Source organism: Acomys russatus, chromosome 30, assembly GCF_903995435.1.
Source record: "Acomys russatus chromosome 30, mAcoRus1.1, whole genome shotgun sequence".
Lineage (NCBI taxonomy): Eukaryota > Metazoa > Chordata > Mammalia > Rodentia > Muridae > Acomys > Acomys russatus.
The window spans coordinates 16,784,507-16,802,704 of NC_067166.1; the positions used below are offsets into that span (position 1 = coordinate 16,784,507).

The following is an 18,198-nucleotide window of genomic DNA, read 5'->3' on the forward strand; positions in this document are numbered from 1 at the left end:
TGGTGTGAGGGTGCCAGATCTTGGAGTTACAGACAGTTGTGAGCTGCCATGTGGGTGCTGGGAATTGAACCCGGGTCCTTTGGAAGAGCAGGCAGTGCTGTTAACCACTGAGCCATCTCTCCAACCCACGGGAAGGGTTTTTCTAAGGTCTAAGAGTCAGGAAGGAATTATTGGAGAAGCTCAGTGGGCTTAAACATGGGCACACAGGAGCACAGGCAAGCGCTGCTGGGACCAGGCACTTTCCAGTGACTTGACACATGCTCTGGGGCCAAGACCCACTTACTAAATGTGTATTGATGATTTCTTCGATTGAGATATAAATGACTGGTTTGCTGACGGTCACCAAGTCTGTGTATTTGTCCATATTAAACTTCTCTTCGGGTTCATGGACATCGCATGCTTCCTGGAAATATTTCCTAAAAATAGGGAAAAAGGGTGTTAAGATAGAGCCAGATCTGTAAGTGGAACAGCATCACAGATAAGTTCTGAAAAGCTGGTTAGAGCCTGTCCTCCACCCCAACCCTGGGGGCACTTGTCAAAGCTTCCTGCGGGGTGGTTCTTCATGGTGCTGCTTGCCCATGTTTCTGGATGCTGGACCTCAAACTGGTCTTCAAACAGGATGAGAGATAAGGTGGGCCTTGGCCCTGTGACCCAGGATCATCAAATCATGGGTGGGGTTCCTTTGTTACAATTTTAAACAGGACCTCTGAAGTTTCAATGAAAATGCTAAGATGTAGCAGCTCTGGTGGGTAAGCGAATCCCTCCCCCTCCACCAACCGGTTTAAACCAGGCCTTTTCTGTCTTGCAGTGCAAAGGTTAACTGTCTTGCTTGGGAAGGGCTTTTCTAAGGTTCAAGAGTCAGGGAGAAATTATGGGAGAAGGTTAATGGGCACAGGAGCACAGGCCAGACCTGCTGGGACCAGGCACTTTGCTGTCTGATCCACTGGGGTTGGGGAGGTGGCCCAGAGTGTGAAACACAGCACCAGGGTTGTATGTTAAGCATCCACATAAAAAAATTCAAGTGTCCTAATCCCAGCACTGTGGGAGGCAGAGGCAGGCTGATCGCTGTGAGTTCGAAGCCAGCCTGGTCTACAAAGTAAGTCTAGGACAGCCAAGGCTACACAGAGAAACACTGTCTCAAATACTAAGCCAAACCAAACCAAAAAAACCTGGGTGTGGAGGCATATGCCGGAAACTGCGCTGCTGGGGAGGAAGGCAGACACAGACAGATTGTGGGGCTCATTAATGAGCTAGCTAAGCCAAATTGATGAGCTCCAAATTCAGCGAGAGGTTACATCTCAAAAATAAAGTAGAAGGTGACAGGAAAAGACACCTGATGACAACCTCTTTTTCCACATGCATGTGCATGGGTATGCACATGCACACACCAATACGCACACACGTTTAACACACACACACACATGTAAATGACTCTATGTATGTGTGTGTTTGTAGAGAATATAACTCCCAAACCAATTCAGTAAATTGGTTACCTTAAACGACACAGGCTCCCAGGTCTACAACACCTCACCACCCTTCGAAGCTTCTGGTAACAGTTTGACAAAAATGGGAGCTAAGCCACCTCCTCCTTACTAAATCCAAGCAGTGTTTCAGCTACAAATACAAATGTGGAAAAAATGCCATAGGGCTCAGACTCTATTAAGTATCATGTAAACTGGCGCTAATGAAGACGGAGGTGAAAAACAGCCAAGAGTCTGTGATGATAGTTTAGAAGCCTTCATAGGTATGCCCAAGAGACCTCTGCCCAACTGTGTGTGTGTGTGTGTATAATATATGTGTGTAATATATATGTGTGTCATATGTATGTGTAAATGTAATATATATGCATGTATTATATATGTGTACAAAATTATATATCTATATATTGTATGTGTTATATATGTGTCTATAATTATATGAAAATATATATATCACGTAGGTATAATATATATAAATATGTGTGTATACTATGTGATAATTATATATATGTGAAACTATATGCATGTATGTATGTAACTATATAGGCATATATTGTATGTAGCACATATATGCATGTGTGAATAATTATACGTGTGCATATATTATACGTGTATAACTATATATGTATATATACATTGTATGTAATATAGGTATATATGTATGCTATATGTGTAGAACATGTATGTAGCTATGTATGTGTACGTATATTATGTGCATGTAATATGTGTGTATATAATTATATGTATACGTATATATTATACGTGTATAATATATGTGTGTATTTTATTCTATACAATTTTAAGTGTTTCTTATGCCTGATTTTATCTACGACACTTTATCTCTGCACTGAGCTGACTTCTCCTGGCCCTGTGTTTCGGGGTGTCATGCTCCCCAGTGGCAGGAGGGTCTTCCTGAGAGGTCTTGCATATAATTGTCGTAGGGTGCTGAGGAACGAAAAGCATAAGTTACCAGACTAAGCATGAGCGAAAGGGGCAAAGGATACATTCAGGAGGATAATCCTGGAAAACAGGAGACTGACAGGGATAACTTTAAAAAGGAGCCCAGCGTGCTAATGCACACCTTAATTCCTAGCAATTGTAAGGCAGAGGCCAGCCTGGGCTACAGAGTGAGTTCCAGGACAGCCAGGGCTACATAAGGAGACCCTGTCTCAAACAAACAAATGAAGGGAAGGGAAGGCCTCAGGGCATTTAAGAGTCTGTGAGGAACGTGGGAAACACACCGTTGCTTTTAGCTAGTGAGAAGAACTCAAATTGTCAGCTGGAGAAATCGAAACTTCCCACAGTGAGAGGATTTGGGGCGACTGTCCCCTAAATGGCAGATTCCGCAGAGAGACGTGAGTCAGCAGTTAAGCTGTGAGCCCAGAGGAAACTGAAGAACAGGAAGTCCCTCTCCAAGTGAGGATGACAGAGGTCACACTGATGTCACGTAAATTCTATAATCTACTGCAGACAAGAGAGTAAACACAAGCCAGGATGGACATGTCTGTTCAGAGCTTCCAGGTGCACAAGTGACCACCAGGAGCAGCTCGCTCCTCCTCTGTCCTCAAGGAATGATTAGTGACAGAATTAAGAGAGAGAAACAGAGGCGATAGAATTAACTCTTATGTACGCAATGAAGAAAGGCTTAAGGATAGGGCCGAGCATGCTCACACAGGATCATCTATAAATACACAAGCTGGGGTTTCCCCAACCTTCCAAAGGAAACACATCATTTCTTTCCATTGTTGCAGATAAGGCAGATTCTTCCCAATTGGAAAACAATTTGGTGGTGGTGGTGGGAAATAGTTACATTCTTAAGTTCCACAAAACAAATCAGTTCTTTTGAGTGTTTTCTTCTAAATACTGTGAGTGTGTTCCACACGGGGGAGAAGGCTTCGTCACAAACACAAATCCTAAACAGGAAGGACCCAGCACAGCGGGATGGCGGGGGCGGGGCGGGAACAGTGGGCCTGAGTGAGCTTGCCTGTCCTTTCCCATCCTTCTCCCAATGGCAGCTGCTGGGAGGCACGCAGCCGCGTGGGGCACCTGTTCTCCTCCACGGCCTTGGTCCCTATGTACAGAACACGCCATTCCTGGCCATCTTCCCGCACGGCCCTTTAAAAGAAACGGATCTTCTCACCTGAATTCCTGATAGGTCTCTGATAAATAATTGTTCATCGATGACAGATGCTCGTTCTCTCCCTCAAACAGCTTGTTGGAGGCTGCGTGCTGAAGAACCTTAGCCACAGAGCCCAGGTTTCTCCTTTGGTCAGAGTTGATCTGACCTCCGGCCGTCATGTCAATGATGTCAAAGCCATCTGGGGCCACGATGGCTGGGTTCATGTATCGGTAGTACAGGAGGTTTCCAACAATCTGCACAAGGAAAAAGGTCATTTTCAAGAGATAAATGATCTCTGGTTGCTTTTTAAATATATGTTTATTTTTTTACACATTTACATTTCCCAAGAGAGGGGGCTATTTTTAAACACGAATCTTCTTTTTTAGCATTAAAAGTTTTGAGAATTAGCCGGGCGGTGGTGGCGCACGCCTTTAGTCCCAGCACTTGGGAGGCAGAGGCAGGCAGATTGCTGTGAGTTCGAGGCCAGCCTGGTCTACAAAGTGAGTCCAGGACAGCCAAGACTACACAGAGGAGCCCTGTCTCAGAAAAACCAAAATAGAAAAAAAAAAAAATTAAAAAAAAAAAAAAAAGAATTATACTATTTATTTCGTGTGTATGTATGTATACATGTCATGGTGCACATGTAGAAGTCAGAGGATAACTTGTGGAAGTTGCTTCTCTTTTTCTACCCTGTGGGTCCTAAGGATTGAGCTTAGGGTTGGTAGCCTTGGTGGCAAATATCTTTACCCACTGAACCATCTCACCAGCCCTTGACATGACTCTTTTACAAAGGACTACAGAGGTGAACAGAACCATACACACAGTTCTTTCCAGTGAAAAATAGCCTTGTGGCCCTCAAATGTTCTAACACAGAGAGTTGCAACAGTGCCTACAAGTTTTCAGATTAGCCTCCAGAGACAATAATCTCAACAGTCATTAAACACAGAAGATCTATGTTTATAGTCACACACGAGGAAGACTGTCACACAACCGTCCGTTGCCAGTTCTGGCTCAGAACCCCCAGAGAAGCTGTGGTGAGGTCGCCCTTGAGAGTCTACCTTTAACAGCTCTTCTTCTGTAGCATCGGGGAATTTCTCACGGATCGAGTTCTTCAGGACTTTGGCTATATACCTCAATCCGTAACTACACGTGGAACAGATGACAAAAGAAAATAATGGAAAAAGGCTAAGTGAGCGAGAAGCACAGCAATTGTCCCAGTCAACCAAAGCTCGGCAGTTTTCCTAAAAATTCAACATAAAGTGAGATGCAATGGAACCACGGGGCGGACGCTAACACCTGAAGTGCTGTCTGTGGCCATGATGGGGGGGAGTGCCTCCTCATCAGAGGGTAAGGATGAGTTAAAATCATCTGTGTAGGCCACCTTGTATATCTGGCTTGCCTATTTGTTTGTTAGTTCTGAGATAGGGTCTTGGTATATAGTCCAGTCTGGTCTCATATTCATGACCATCACTCCTGGTTCTAGAACACAGTGTTAAGTAGCAAACACAACACAAGAGAATCCCTGACTTTCCCTCGGGGGGCTTAGGTCCTATTCCAAGAACTTCAGCAGAGGCAGCTGAAGTCGCTATGACTCAACTTACGGCAGCAGATCGAGGGAAGAGATGATAGAAGCCAGAACTTTGTCGGTGACCTTCCTCAGGTTTTCAATAGATGCTTCCAGTTTATTCTTCACCTCCGGGTACGTCAGGGCTTGCTCTGTGGTCACGTCGTAAGGCAGCTTGCTGAAATGCGACAAGAGTTTAGGCACTGAGGTACACATCTGAGCACCAGGGTCCCGCCAGCTGGCTCAGCAGTTGAGCTCTGTGGGATGAGCTGGAGGTTGCCCAGGAATCCAGCAACACGGATTTGCTAAGTAAGACACACACAGTGCACCTTTGGCTACTGATGAATCAGGAAGGACTCTAAGCATCCCTCTTAGCTTTAATGGAAAAATAAAGAATGGGCCAGGTTATGTAGACTCAGCTAACACACCCTCCCTTCCCGCTTCCTCCCTCCCCTTTTTTCCTGCTGTGATTGAACCCACGGCCATGTGCATGATATGCAAATGCTTTACGAATGACTTACAACCTCAACCCCCATTTCTTTTTTTCCCCAAGTTTCTGGTAGAGGGTCTTACACAGTTCAGGCTGGCCTTAAACTTACTTATGCAGGTGAATATCTCAGCTACTTTTCTGTTTCTGTGACAAAACACCATGACCAAGACAACTTTAAAAAGAAATGATTTAATTTGGGGCTTATGGTTTGTTTTAAAGCTCATGGCAGGAAGCATGGCAGCAGGCAGGCAATGGCACTGGGGCAGTAACTGAGAGCTTAATACCAGATCCACAGGCAGAAAGCAGAGATAGTCCACTGGGAATGGAACGGGCTTTTGAAACCTCAAAGCCTGTCCCCAAGTGACACACCTCTTCCAACAAGGCCACACCTCCAGATCCTTCCCGAAAAGTTCTACCAACTAGGGATGAAGAATTTAACTATATGAATCCACTGGGACCTTTCTTTTTCAAGCCATCACAGTAAGGCTAGCCTTAAACTTCTTCATACCCCTATCACCCAAGTGTTTGAATTATAGGTGTGTTTCATCATGCCTGGCTTTTTTTTAATTTTAAATTTAAAAATTTTTTATGTAATAAAAATTGAATGTGTACATTATAGTAAAAAAAAAAAACAAAAAAACCCAAAAAAACCCAAAGCTACATATAAGCAAATAGCATGATGCAGAGATAACTCATTTCCTATCTTAGCAAATAGCTTTCCAAGCCTTCTGTGTATATGTGTATAAGCTGCACACACACTTGAGTGCAAGGAAAATTGTGTACATCCGAATCCCTTGAAATATTAGGTGTGTACATATATATGACCAATCTTTTAAAAAAGAAAATGGCTTATTGTACTGATGTATAAAAGAAAGATATATCATGAACATATCTCCAGTGTCAATAAATACAACTGTAGTGATATTCTGGAATTTTTGGCTTCTTAAAAAAAAAAAAACACAGAAATGGGCTGGAGAGATGGCTCAGAGGTTAAGAGCACTGGCTGCTCTTTCAGAGGTCCTGAGTTCAATTCCCAGTAACCACATGGTGCCTCAAAACCATCTATAATGACTCCTCTTTTGACCTGTGGGTGTACATGCAGGCATAACACTTGTATACATAATAAGTAAATAAATCTTTTTTAAAAAACGGAAAACACAGAAATATCCTAAGAATAAGCTTTCATTTTAATCCCAGGTGTGGGATATGGGGCTGCTTCAGATTGTCCATGGCAGATGACTATGACTTGCCTTGCGCTCTGGTGGGGGCATGATTTTGCCAGCCGCAGATGGTGTCTGTGATTGTGCGACTTTTGGAATTCTGGGGACCTTTCAGGGCTATGTAAGTGCTAGGTACCCAAGAGACGGGGTGGGTTGTTGGTTGGTTGTTTTTGGATTGCTAAGTAGTCATGTGCAAAAAAAGAAGCAAGAAGAAGAAATGAGATGTGCTGGTGGTAAAGATCAATGCCCCTAACCAGCAGGAGTCGTCTGATGATGTCTCCCCCTTTCTGACCCCTGACTTTATTCAGGGAGCCCTTTCCTTTCCTCTCTATCCCTTTCCCCCTCTCTTATCTAGGGTTAAAGGGTTGAAAGGGTGGAGAAGGGTAGAAGAAAGAAGAACCCACAAAGTAGCTAAGATGGCTACACACACTACCACTACACCACCACGCCACATAGGTACCTGCTCCTTTACACGGTATAGAAGTATTTACTAAGTAAAACCCCAAAGTAAATATTTTGAATTTCATGATTTCTCCCTTTGACGAACAGCGCTATGATAACCGCCCAGATAACTTCTCTGTGCATCTTCATTTCTTCGCAAGCATCCTTTTGTAGGAAAACGAAAACTTGGACCACTTAGATCACAAACTACCCCCAGAGGAAGCCAAGACCACCTGGACCATCGCTGCTTACAGTTACTCATGAGGAAACAGACACAGGGCTTTGGGTCTAGATTTAGAAACACAAAGAACAAACAGGAAAGGGACTGTAGGAGTTGAGAGTTTGTAGGAGTTGAGACTGGGATCAATTATTTCTGAAATGTGAAAAACGCCACTGAGCATTAAGGTGGGAGCTCACTCAGCCAGTACAGTGCTTACTGCAGAGGCAAGAGGTCATGAGTGATAGTGCCAGCCCCCTTTCCCCCCAACACACACACACACACACACACACACACACACACACACACACACACACACACCTATGAATATGAACAGTGAGGGTATGTTCAGGGAAGATTACATTTCAGATTAAAACTGACTTTTGATAGTAACTCCCCTCCCCCCAAAAAGAGCTTAAGAGTATATATGTGCAAATGAACATGAGGTGCTAGAAAGATGGCTCAGAGGTTAAGAGCATGTGCTGTTTTTGCAGAGGACACAGGTTCAATGCCTAGCACCCATGTGGTGGGTTACAAATATCCAAGACTCCAATTTTAGGGGATCTGTTCCTGTTCTGCCCTCTGTGGGCACCAGGCACATATATAGTGTACATACATACAGCGGAGGATAAAACATATACAAAATAAAAAACAAAACAAAACAAACAACCCTAAATGAACAAACAAAAAGAACTTGAAGAATTAATAATTACGAAGCATGACAAAGCCAGCACTCCCCTGCCTCTGTTACCTGGCCTCTCCAGTCTGTGTTTCCAGTTGGTTCACCCAAGCCTTGTATACCTCCACAGGGTTGGTGTTGATGATTAGAGCCTTGTCCTCTATGATCTCTTTCACCACCGGAGCCAGGAGCTGGCGCAGGGTATTCTGTCCCCGGGCACCTCTGTTGAAGCTGACGACCATCTTGATGACAGTAGGATTGCCCGTCACTATGTCCTGTGCCTGGTCCACCTTTGACCTAAGCAAAAGCCCAAGGCAAGACAAGATGGTTGGCTTCTTTGGATAGAGTTTTAAACAAGATAGACCATCCATGGCACACGAGAGCTTTGTGGAGTTTTATTTTCTTCATTAAAAAACAAACAAACAAACCAGAATTGGTATGATTTCAACAAGAAGCTGCCACTTGTAAGATGTACATTTCTTTCTTGAGCAATTCAAGGCCTGGAAAATTAAGCTATGTCCTCAATCTCATCCTACAGGGAGGGATGAGCCTCAAAGGGACCACAGCTAAGATAACTTGGGTAGTGCTGGGCCTGGTTACCATGCTTGGAAGAATTCTTTCTTGGTTGAATGAACAGTCTTGACATCATCAGACCCCTCTCAAATTCGCACCATGTGACTTCTAGCTGCATCCCATAGCTGAGCTACCCAACGCTGCAGCTCTCCAGTTCTCCTTCTTTCCTACATTCTATCCTGGTCTTTACTGCACCTATAGTCGTTCTTCTCAAATTCTCTTTTCTTTCTTTCTTTGTTTTGAGGCAGATTTTCTCTGTGCAGCCCTGGCTGTCCTGGAACTTGATTTGTAGACCAGGCTGGCCTCAAACTCACAAAGATCTGCCTGCCTTTGCCTCCTGAGTGCTGGGATTAGAGGTATGTGCTACCATCACCTGGCCTTTTTCTTTTCTTAACCAGTTGCATGAGCTAGTATGGTGGATGGGGTAAAGTCAGTGATCCAGTCAAAACCAGTTACTGGTCCAACAAAGCCATGCCATGCCATCCCCTCATTCATTTATACATATAGCTTGAGTGACTCCTCTGTTTGTGACCTGTCCTTAGGTCTGAATTTTAATCCATACCTCTTTCCTTGAGACCACTTTGGAACTTTTTATTTTTAATGTATAATTTTCACCAAAAGCTCCTCTATTGTTCAAACTCAGTGTTTTTTTTTTTTTTGTTGTTGTTTGTTTGTTTGTTTTGGTTTTGTTTTTTTGAGACAGGGTCTCTCTGTGTAGCCTTGGCTGTCCTGCACTCATTTTGTAGACCAGGCTGGCCTTGAACTCACAGCGATCCACCAGCCTCTGCCTCCCAAGTGCTGGCATTAAAGGCAAGCACCACCACACCCAGCTCCAAACTCAGTGTTTTAAACAGACAAACTACCCTTTCCCTATGCCTCTCACTTTCCTGACTTGTGTAGCTTTGTTTCATTCAACACTTTGCTCAGATTAATTTTCTCAAAAAAAAAAAAAAAAAAAAAATTAATGTGGTCAAAAACTTTCCATTGCCCCCCCAGAAGGTAGAGAGAGGGTATGGAAACATGGCTCAGCAGTTAAAAGCCCCTTTTACTCGTCCAGGGGACCTGAGTTCGGTTTCTAGGACCCGTGTCTGGTGTTTCACAACTGCCTCAAACTTTAGTTCTGGAGAACCCAGTCTCCTCTCTCTCAATGCTCCCCACCCCCCATACTCCCACCACACACACAGTAAAAGTAAATCTTAAGATGAAGGCAAACAGAGCCCTAACGCCTGGTCTCCCTAAGTGTTTCCTGTGGCATGGAACCAGGCAGGCCATCTTCGCAGCTTCAACGTGGCCAGGAAAATGTACCTTGTTTCGTGGGCCTGTGCCCATTCTCCTTCTACCACTTTCTAGCTCTTAACAGTGAAGCCTCAAAATTTGGGTCAGGCAGCTGCTTTTTTCATAAAAATTGAATTCAGTTGACCTAGGTGAAACCTTTCCACCACTGCCCTCGGATCTGGCACGTGTCACGCAACTCAGCACATCACGCTGCTGAGTATTAATTAGTCTTCTTGCTTGGCATGGTCTCACAGGCCCTCTGAGGGCGCAGGGGTCCAGCTCATGTGCTTCAGAGGCCCCCTAGGAGCTGGCAGAATGAATGGTTCCAAGAGGTTGGGAGAGCAGTTAAGGTCCACTCTCGCCTGGAACACTCCTCATGCATTCTAGGGAACTAATGTATTCAACCACCTATATACTTCTTATATTAACCAAGTCAAAACCAAAAACAACCCCCTCAAAAAAATCAAAATTTGCTGACACTCTAACAGGAAAGAAACACTGTTCAAGCCCGGTGCTGTGGTGCGTGCACCTGGGAGGCAGAGGCAGGGGGATCCCTGTGAGTTTGAGGCCAGCCTGGTTTACAATGTGAGTCCAGAACAGCCAAGGCTACCCAGAGAAACCCTGTCTTGAGAAACCAAAGAAAAAGAAAAAGAAAAAAGGAAGACTGTTCGGCAGAGATCATAACCTCTGCCCCTCTTGCCGAAGATGCTGGCACTCAGAAACGGAGTCTCCTCACCGACTTCCAATAAGCTTCTGGCTTCAGCAGTTGGAGTCCTAGACAACAAAAGCTGACTCAGCTGTTTCTCTGGCAGGAGGACTCTGCAGCTAATAGCGCCGACAAACCAGAAATTTCAACTGTCAATCGAAATTCCATTTCAATCCCACAAAACCCAACATATTTCAACACAAACTCCACCATTGTAAATTCCACTTCAGCTGTGTCCGTTAGCCTGAGCTACAGCAGCAACAGGACCCCGGGTCTTGGGTGTTTTCATGTGGATTCTATACCTACTTGATTTCTTCTTCCAGAGCAGTTTTGAAAAGCTTCAGCAACAGGAACTCTTCCCTCTGGTTGGAGGCGTAATTATATAGTGTGAAAATAACAGTGTCCATGAACTTTGTCGACTTGTTCTGTGGCATCTGGAAAATTAGCTTGGCCAGGTATGAGGGCTTGGTCTGCAAGGAAGGGAGGAAAGCGGTCAGCCCCAAGGGCTAGACGCTGAGACCCATGAAAGCAGAATGCAGCATCCAGTTCTCCCCTTTCCATGGCTTAATGCACCATGAAAAACATACTACTGCATTCCTAGCACACAGCCTTTACAAGACAATAGCTAATATTAGCCCCAAGTACAGCATAGGAAGCTACACATGAAAGTTGCAAGGTATGAGCCGGGTATGCTAACACACGCCTTTAATCCCAGCACTTGGAAGGCAGAGGCAGGTGGATCACTGTGAGTTCGAGGCCAGCCTGGTCTACAAAGTGAGTCCAGGGCAGCCAAGGCTACACTGAGAAACCTTGTCTCAAAAAACAAAAACAAACAAAACAAACAAACAAACAAATAAAACAAACAAACAAAAAATACAAACAAGAAAGAGGAAAGAAACTTGCAAGATGTAAGCGCTACTTATTACATGGCTTGTTTCTGCTAGCTATTTTTTAAAATACATTTTATACTTTTAGCCCTATGAAGTCAGACATAAATATTTATTATAATGTGACTTCAATTATTATTATACATATATAATTATAATGTGCAATATAATTACAATTATATTATTGTAGAGACACAGAGGAAGAGGGGGGCCTATAGAATCTGGAACAGAAGAGAAAGGAATAGACTAGAAAGATTTATAGGTAAAAAGAAGGAAAAGCGCTAACACCTGTGTCTAGAAGGAAAAACAGCCCCACTTAGCCATGGAGCCGGTGAGCCAGCCTGCCTTGACACTCTGTAAAGAGGGAGGAGCTGTAAGGCTGGGAGGTTGAGGGGTGGTGGTGGTCCGGATAGCCAACAAGAGAAATTCTAGAAAGAACGTGAATCAAAACAAGGACCACAAAAAGAGAATTCAAGAGACTGACAAGAATTAAAAGACCACAGAGCTCCACTGAAGACAGACTCAGTGAAATTAGAGGCAGCCTTTGGTCTAAGTGTCTGCCTCTGGCAGCTCTGCTGACTGGACCCAAACTAAGCATGCGCAGAGGGAGGGGTTCACACAGAAACATGGGGCACCCATATTCTTCTCACTGCTCATGAGAAAAGAAAATGTCCAGTTAATATGCTTGACAACTAATATTCACCCGAGACTGAAGGCTTCAAGAAAATCCAGGCTCTGATTTGTATTGCTACTTTGATTTAGTTTGAAGTTTTATGCACGAGATACCCAGAACACTCTTATCCACTGAGCCATCTCTCCAGCCCAGGACAATGTTTTCTTGATAGGTTGATAGTGCCCTTTCTACCGATTATGATTTTTAAAAAGTGTATTTTGGCCAGGTGGTGTGGCGCACACCTTTAATCCCAGCACTTGGGAGGCAGAGACAGGTGAATCTCCATGAGTTTGAGGCCAGCCTGGTCTACAGAGGGAGTTCTAGGACAGCCAAAGCTGTTATACAGAGAAACCCTGTCTCAAAAAACCACCCCTCCCAAAAAAGTGTATTTCACATGTGGCTTGTACTGGAGAGAGACATGGGCAAAACCTCTCCTGGCTGGCCTGCTGTGGTTGAGAGCCCTTACTAAGGTGTGATTCAAAGGACCGAAGGAATCCAGGCCATTTTCTTTCCTGTAACTTCTTCACTGAGCTCAGACTCAAAAACAGAAGGGAAGACAAACACCACACGGGCTAGAATTTCAAGTAGCCGAACAGTTGCTCCCTGCTACTCTTGGTGCAGGCTGAAGGCTGATGCAATCATTCTAAACACGTTCCCGGGGCCTTTTTACCTCAGTGAGCCTCATGTTATAACAGGGTAAACAATACAATTCTTGCCCAGCGACTTTATGCTGACTTTTCTCAGTGTAGAAATTCTATCAAAGTTCGAAAATTTAAAGAACTTACAGAAACTTGTAATTTCATAGATACAAAAAAAAAAAAAAAAAAGGTAAGTGTTTAAGATTAAACACTCGGTTGGGCTTGGTGGCGTACACCTTTAATCCCAGGGAGGCAGAGGCAGGCGGATCCCTGTGAGTTCGAGGCCAGCCTGGTCTACAAAGGGAGTCCAGGACAGCCAAGCCTACACAGAGAAACCCTGTCTTGAAAAACAAAACAAAAAAAAGATTACTCAACCACCAGTTGACTATTAATTTAAATTACACATAGACACACACACAGACACACACACAGACACACACACACACACACACACACACACACACACACACAGTCTCTGCTGAAGGTGGCCAGGACTGGGAATGGGGGATGAGGACTGGGGCGGGGCTCTTTGCCAAGTCAGCAGGGGATTGCACAGGAAAACTAAGCATGGACATTTTTCCTCTTATGCTGCCACATAGTGGCCATAAGAGGCACATACATCGTTTGAAGACCATGTTCCAATCTGTCGCTTCTAGCATCCTGCTCTCCATGGGGCTAAGGCATGTTTACAGCTTGTGCAGTGAGTTCTATGTGTCTAATCTCACAGAGGCGCTCCAGCAAGGATTCAGGCATCTGCAGTCCCAGAGTCACACAATGAGCAACTGCCAGCCCGCCTCTTTGGGGATGGTCTTCCTGCTGGTGTGGAGGCCTCTGCTCTGACTTGCCCTGCCCAGGTCCCTCTGTGACTAATCAGATTGTCAACAGGTAGACGGGAGTAAATGAGGGGAGTAAACAAAGCAATAGCTGGCCCATCAAAACCCAGCCATAATCTTATAAGCTATCACCAGGGTCCTGGATGCAATGTTAAATCACAACTCATCCAGGTCATGAAATAATGCAGCAAAAAGAATGAAGTTAAAATAATCCCACTTCTTTGGTTCCTGTCTTCCAAAGGAGAAGGACTGGTCCCCGGTACAGATAGGCCTTCCTAGTGACTAGTCTTGTGATGGTTGACAGTGAAATCTAACAATGGCTTGCTGTTGTCATCACGACTAAATTTACACCTCAGATCACTGAGGTCCAGTCCAGTTGTGAAAGGAGTAGGCCCAATGGCTAACTGCCTGAACACTGCCTACCATTTACTGGTTGGGTCTGAGGTTTGTTTTTGTTTGTTTGTTTGTTTCACTTGCTGTCTGGGAAGACTGACAGCACTTAATCCTGACGCGCATGGCTAGAACAAGAATTGAGTGAGCTAATCCATGTGTAGCACCTGACCTGACCTGACAGTTAGTGCTCAGTAAAGTCCTCCCTAAGCTATTATTATAAACCCGTTACACTAGGCTGTTATTATGCTGTTAACACCGAGCATGTAGCTAAGCTGTTGGCTGAGGCGTGGGGAGAGGGCCGCAAACATGAAACACGCTGCTTACCCACAACCCACCGGGCAGGGAGAGGCGCTCACCTGCAGCAGGTAGAAGAGTTGCTGGTAGTTCTCTAGTGTTCTCCTCCTCTCCTTACTCAAGCTTTTAATGCCCTGGTTGTCAGTGTTGTTCAGGATTTCCAGGTCTCCACCTTTTTTCTTATTCAGCTTTTTACTGTGGGAGATTACATCCTGTGAAGAGTTTTATGACATCATTATTTTTACACTGGTGCCCTTTACCACTTCCCTTCACCCACACCCACACCCCAAACCATGCATTGCTGCAAGGGTGAATTTTCCATTTCCCTCATCTGGAATCAAAGTAAGAAAAGGCATTAGATGGAAGAGCTGCGCCTTGTGGGTGAACTCAGACTTTGTGGTAGACTTTTCCCGAAGTTGCGCTCTCAGGATGTAATGTAGAATACAAGTTACAAAAGGAACAATAAAATCGGACATTGTTAAAATTAAGTCTTATGACCTATACAGGATGTGAAAAAAATGTCTGCAAGAACCTACAAATCGCACAAAGGACTTGAATCGGCATTTCCCCTAAAAGATACACACATGGCAAATAAGCACAAGAGATGCCCAACTTTTTTTTTAATGTCATTGTTCAGGGGTCATAATCAAAACTAAGTTCTATTGCTTTGTTGTCTTTTCCTGAATTTTCTGTAGGAAGTTTTCTTTAATAATAAGAGAAATAAGTCATACTGTTTAGGTACTGTGTTTTTTCTCTATACTGTTAAGCATTTTCCTGCCCTTAAATAGTCTTCAGTGATTCTTTTTGGAGGCTACATAGTTTATCTGTCAAACCTAACTCGTGGTTGACATAATCTTCTTTGTTAATCTGATCAGATTTGGAATAGCCTAGGAGGCACGCCTCTGGGCATGTCTGTGAGGGTGTTTGCAGAAAGGTTTAGAGACAAGGAGGGAAGACCCATCCACACTTGGTGGCACCATCCCATAGACTGGAGTCTTGAAAGAAATAACAAGAAGAAGAAGAAGAAGAAGAAGAAGAAGAAGAAGAAGAAGAAGAAGAAGAAGAAGAAGAGAAGGAGGAGGAGGAGGAAGAGGAGAAGGAAGAGGGGGAGGGAAGAAGAAGAGAGGAGGGGGAGGAGGAGGAGGAAGAGGAAGAGGAAGAGGAGGAAGAAAGAAGAGGAGGAGGAGGAGGAAGAGGAGGAAGAGGAGGAGGAAGAGGAGAAGGAAGAGGGGGAGGAGGAGGAAGAGGAAGAGAAGGAGGAAGAGGGGGAGGAGGAGGAAGAGGAAGAGAAGGAGGAAGAGGGGGAGGAGGGGGAGGAGGAGGAAGAAGAGGCTCAGAAGCAGCATTCCCCTCTCTGCTTCCTGACTGCAGAGGCAGCGAATAGCTGCCTCCCCCTCCTGCTGCCACAGCTCCAGCGGCCATTATGCCTGCCATCAAACTGTGAGGCAAGATTAACCTGGCCTTAAAATCACTTTTGTCAAATATTTTTCAAAAGCGACAGGAAAAGTAGCCATACATTGATCCTCAATTTTAAGTTGTTCCTCACTTTTGCAGAACCATGCTATCGTCCTTATCATCAAATTAAACATGGAACCACACAAGTGATAAGATAAAGACTCTGTATTTAATAACTGTCAGTTTAACTCTTAATAAGTGTTGGGTGTACATTTAGTGTTTGAAACTATACATAGAAGAATGAATTTTTTTTTGTAGGGACGAGGGAGGGTTTTGCCTATGCCTCATGCCCAATTCCTGGGCTAAAGCAATTCTCCCTCCTCAGCCTCACCAGTAGCTGGGATTACAGGTATGTACCAGTGTTTCTGGCTCAAAAATTAAGATTTTTTTCCACATAGGCTATCAGTTATTAATGAATATTTTAATGAAACCAAACCAAGCCTCGAACATTGATAGAGATGTGGGTATCTGCTACATGATGGTATTTCCACAGACACAGACTATTTAAAGTATCTAGTGACTTGAAACAGGCATTTCCTGTTTATAAGTTTGTGGGGAAAGAGTACAGCTGTAGTTTCAGACCATAACAGGCATTCTGAAAGACCCTTTTTGGATATATTACACTTTCAAAGCCCTCATACAAATGAAAAATACATAGATGGTTTCTGAAAAGAAGACCAAGTGAGTTTTTTTCTCTTTCATTTTTTAAAGAAACATTAACAAATTGCTTTATTTTTGAATATTTAAAAAACACAATGATTTCTTAATGTAACAAGTTGCTCTACTTTCTTTCTGTATTTTCTTTTTTTTCTCTTTCTTTTCAGCTCTTTCTGTGCAAGGATATTTGATCACACTGTGAACTCTGAGACTGTGTACTGGAAAAACCTGTTTCTAGGTGTGGTGTGGCTCAGCCCTAGCACACACCTTTAATCCAAGAGCTTTTTGTAAACTGGAATAAAGTCAACCATAGGTCAAGAGGCAGAGCAAGCAACCAGTTGACAGGAAGTGAACATAGGAAAAAGCTATAGAGAGTGAGAGGAAGTCCGGAGGACAGATAGAGAGACACACAGGAAGTAGAAGGTAGGAACATTCAGTTTTTAAAGACAGCATGGAGAAGGAGAAAGGGCTTTTTTCTTCTGGGACATTGGCTGAGTAGGAAGGTCAACTGGGTGCTTTCTCCGCCTCTCTGAGGTAGCAGGCTTTCACTCCAGCATCTGGCTCCCAAGTCTTTGTTGGTGAAAGTAGAATGTTTGGTGGGTTTTTTTTTTTTTTTTAAAGAAACATCTTTCCATATCAGGTCTGGAGTATGAGGGTGGGGAATTCGTGTGTGCCATATGTCCACTTCCCAGGTGTCCTGTGGCTTCTATCCACAGCCACGTTCTAGATCATTGAGAGCTGGCTCTCCAGCTCTCCAGGGCCTTGCAAAGCTTCCACACTCAGCTTCCCTCCTTGGCCTTTCAGTTTTCTAGAAATGGATGAGGCGTATAAAAAATGAACAGGTGTAGAGGAATTTTAATTTAGAACATGGTGGCTCTGGCAAGAGATCATATCCAAAGACTTTCTAGGTCTGTGTGATCTAGCTGAAATACAAATCCAGGAGGCAGAGGCAAGCAGATCTGAGTTCAAGGCCAGCCTGGTATAGAACAAATTTCAGGGAAAGAAAAGCTTAGGTCCAGGTGTGGTGGTACATGCCTCCTTTAAACCCCCAAAATGAAAGTGATGTTTAATTGAATGGCAGAAAGAGAAAGTGATGAGTCAGAGAGAGATTTGACAGAATAGGATATGTCCAATTCGCATGAGAAGAGAGAGAAAAGGGAAGCTACTTAAGGGGCAAAGCAGGAGAGAGGAGGCAGTTTTACCAGGATGGTAATGGAGAGACAAGTTGCAGAGAGAGAGACCTTAGGTGAAGACCAAATGAGCCAGAGAATGAGAAGGAGCCGGAAGATTAGAGCAGATTGCTGAAGTTAGTTTGAGGCCAAGCAGAGCAATTCAGGGGTGGAGAGAGAAAGCCAGATTGAATAAGTCAGCTGGGAGAGGAGTTTGAGCCAGAACAGCTGAGTTGAACCAGACAGCCCAGAGCTCAGTAAGAACGAGAAAGGGTGAGCTTATTAAGCAGTAAGTCTCAGAGGCTGAAAACATCCTAGGCCTAGGAGAAGTGTACGGAGGCTGGGACTTGGCCTAGGTTAGCATAAGGAGGCAGTAATCCTCTGAGACAACGATTGAAGCAGGCAATAATAGTTTTTTTTTTTTTTTTAAACAAACG

General features: G+C 44.1%; 1 protein-coding gene across 1 annotated transcript in view; it reads right to left on the reverse strand.

The window, feature by feature from the left end:
* Window positions 1-18,198, reverse strand: part of Iqgap2 (IQ motif containing GTPase activating protein 2) — a 282,578-nt gene that overhangs the window by 28,212 nt on the left and 236,168 nt on the right. The window contains exons 22-28 of the mRNA XM_051172543.1: window positions 14,543-14,692; window positions 11,069-11,232; window positions 8,281-8,505; window positions 5,199-5,339; window positions 4,656-4,740; window positions 3,619-3,851; window positions 284-416 (exon numbers count right to left, since the gene is read on the reverse strand). Coding sequence (XP_051028500.1) covers window positions 284-416; window positions 3,619-3,851; window positions 4,656-4,740; window positions 5,199-5,339; window positions 8,281-8,505; window positions 11,069-11,232; window positions 14,543-14,692 — 1,131 coding nt within the window. The remainder of the gene's footprint in view (window positions 1-283; window positions 417-3,618; window positions 3,852-4,655; window positions 4,741-5,198; window positions 5,340-8,280; window positions 8,506-11,068; window positions 11,233-14,542; window positions 14,693-18,198) is intronic.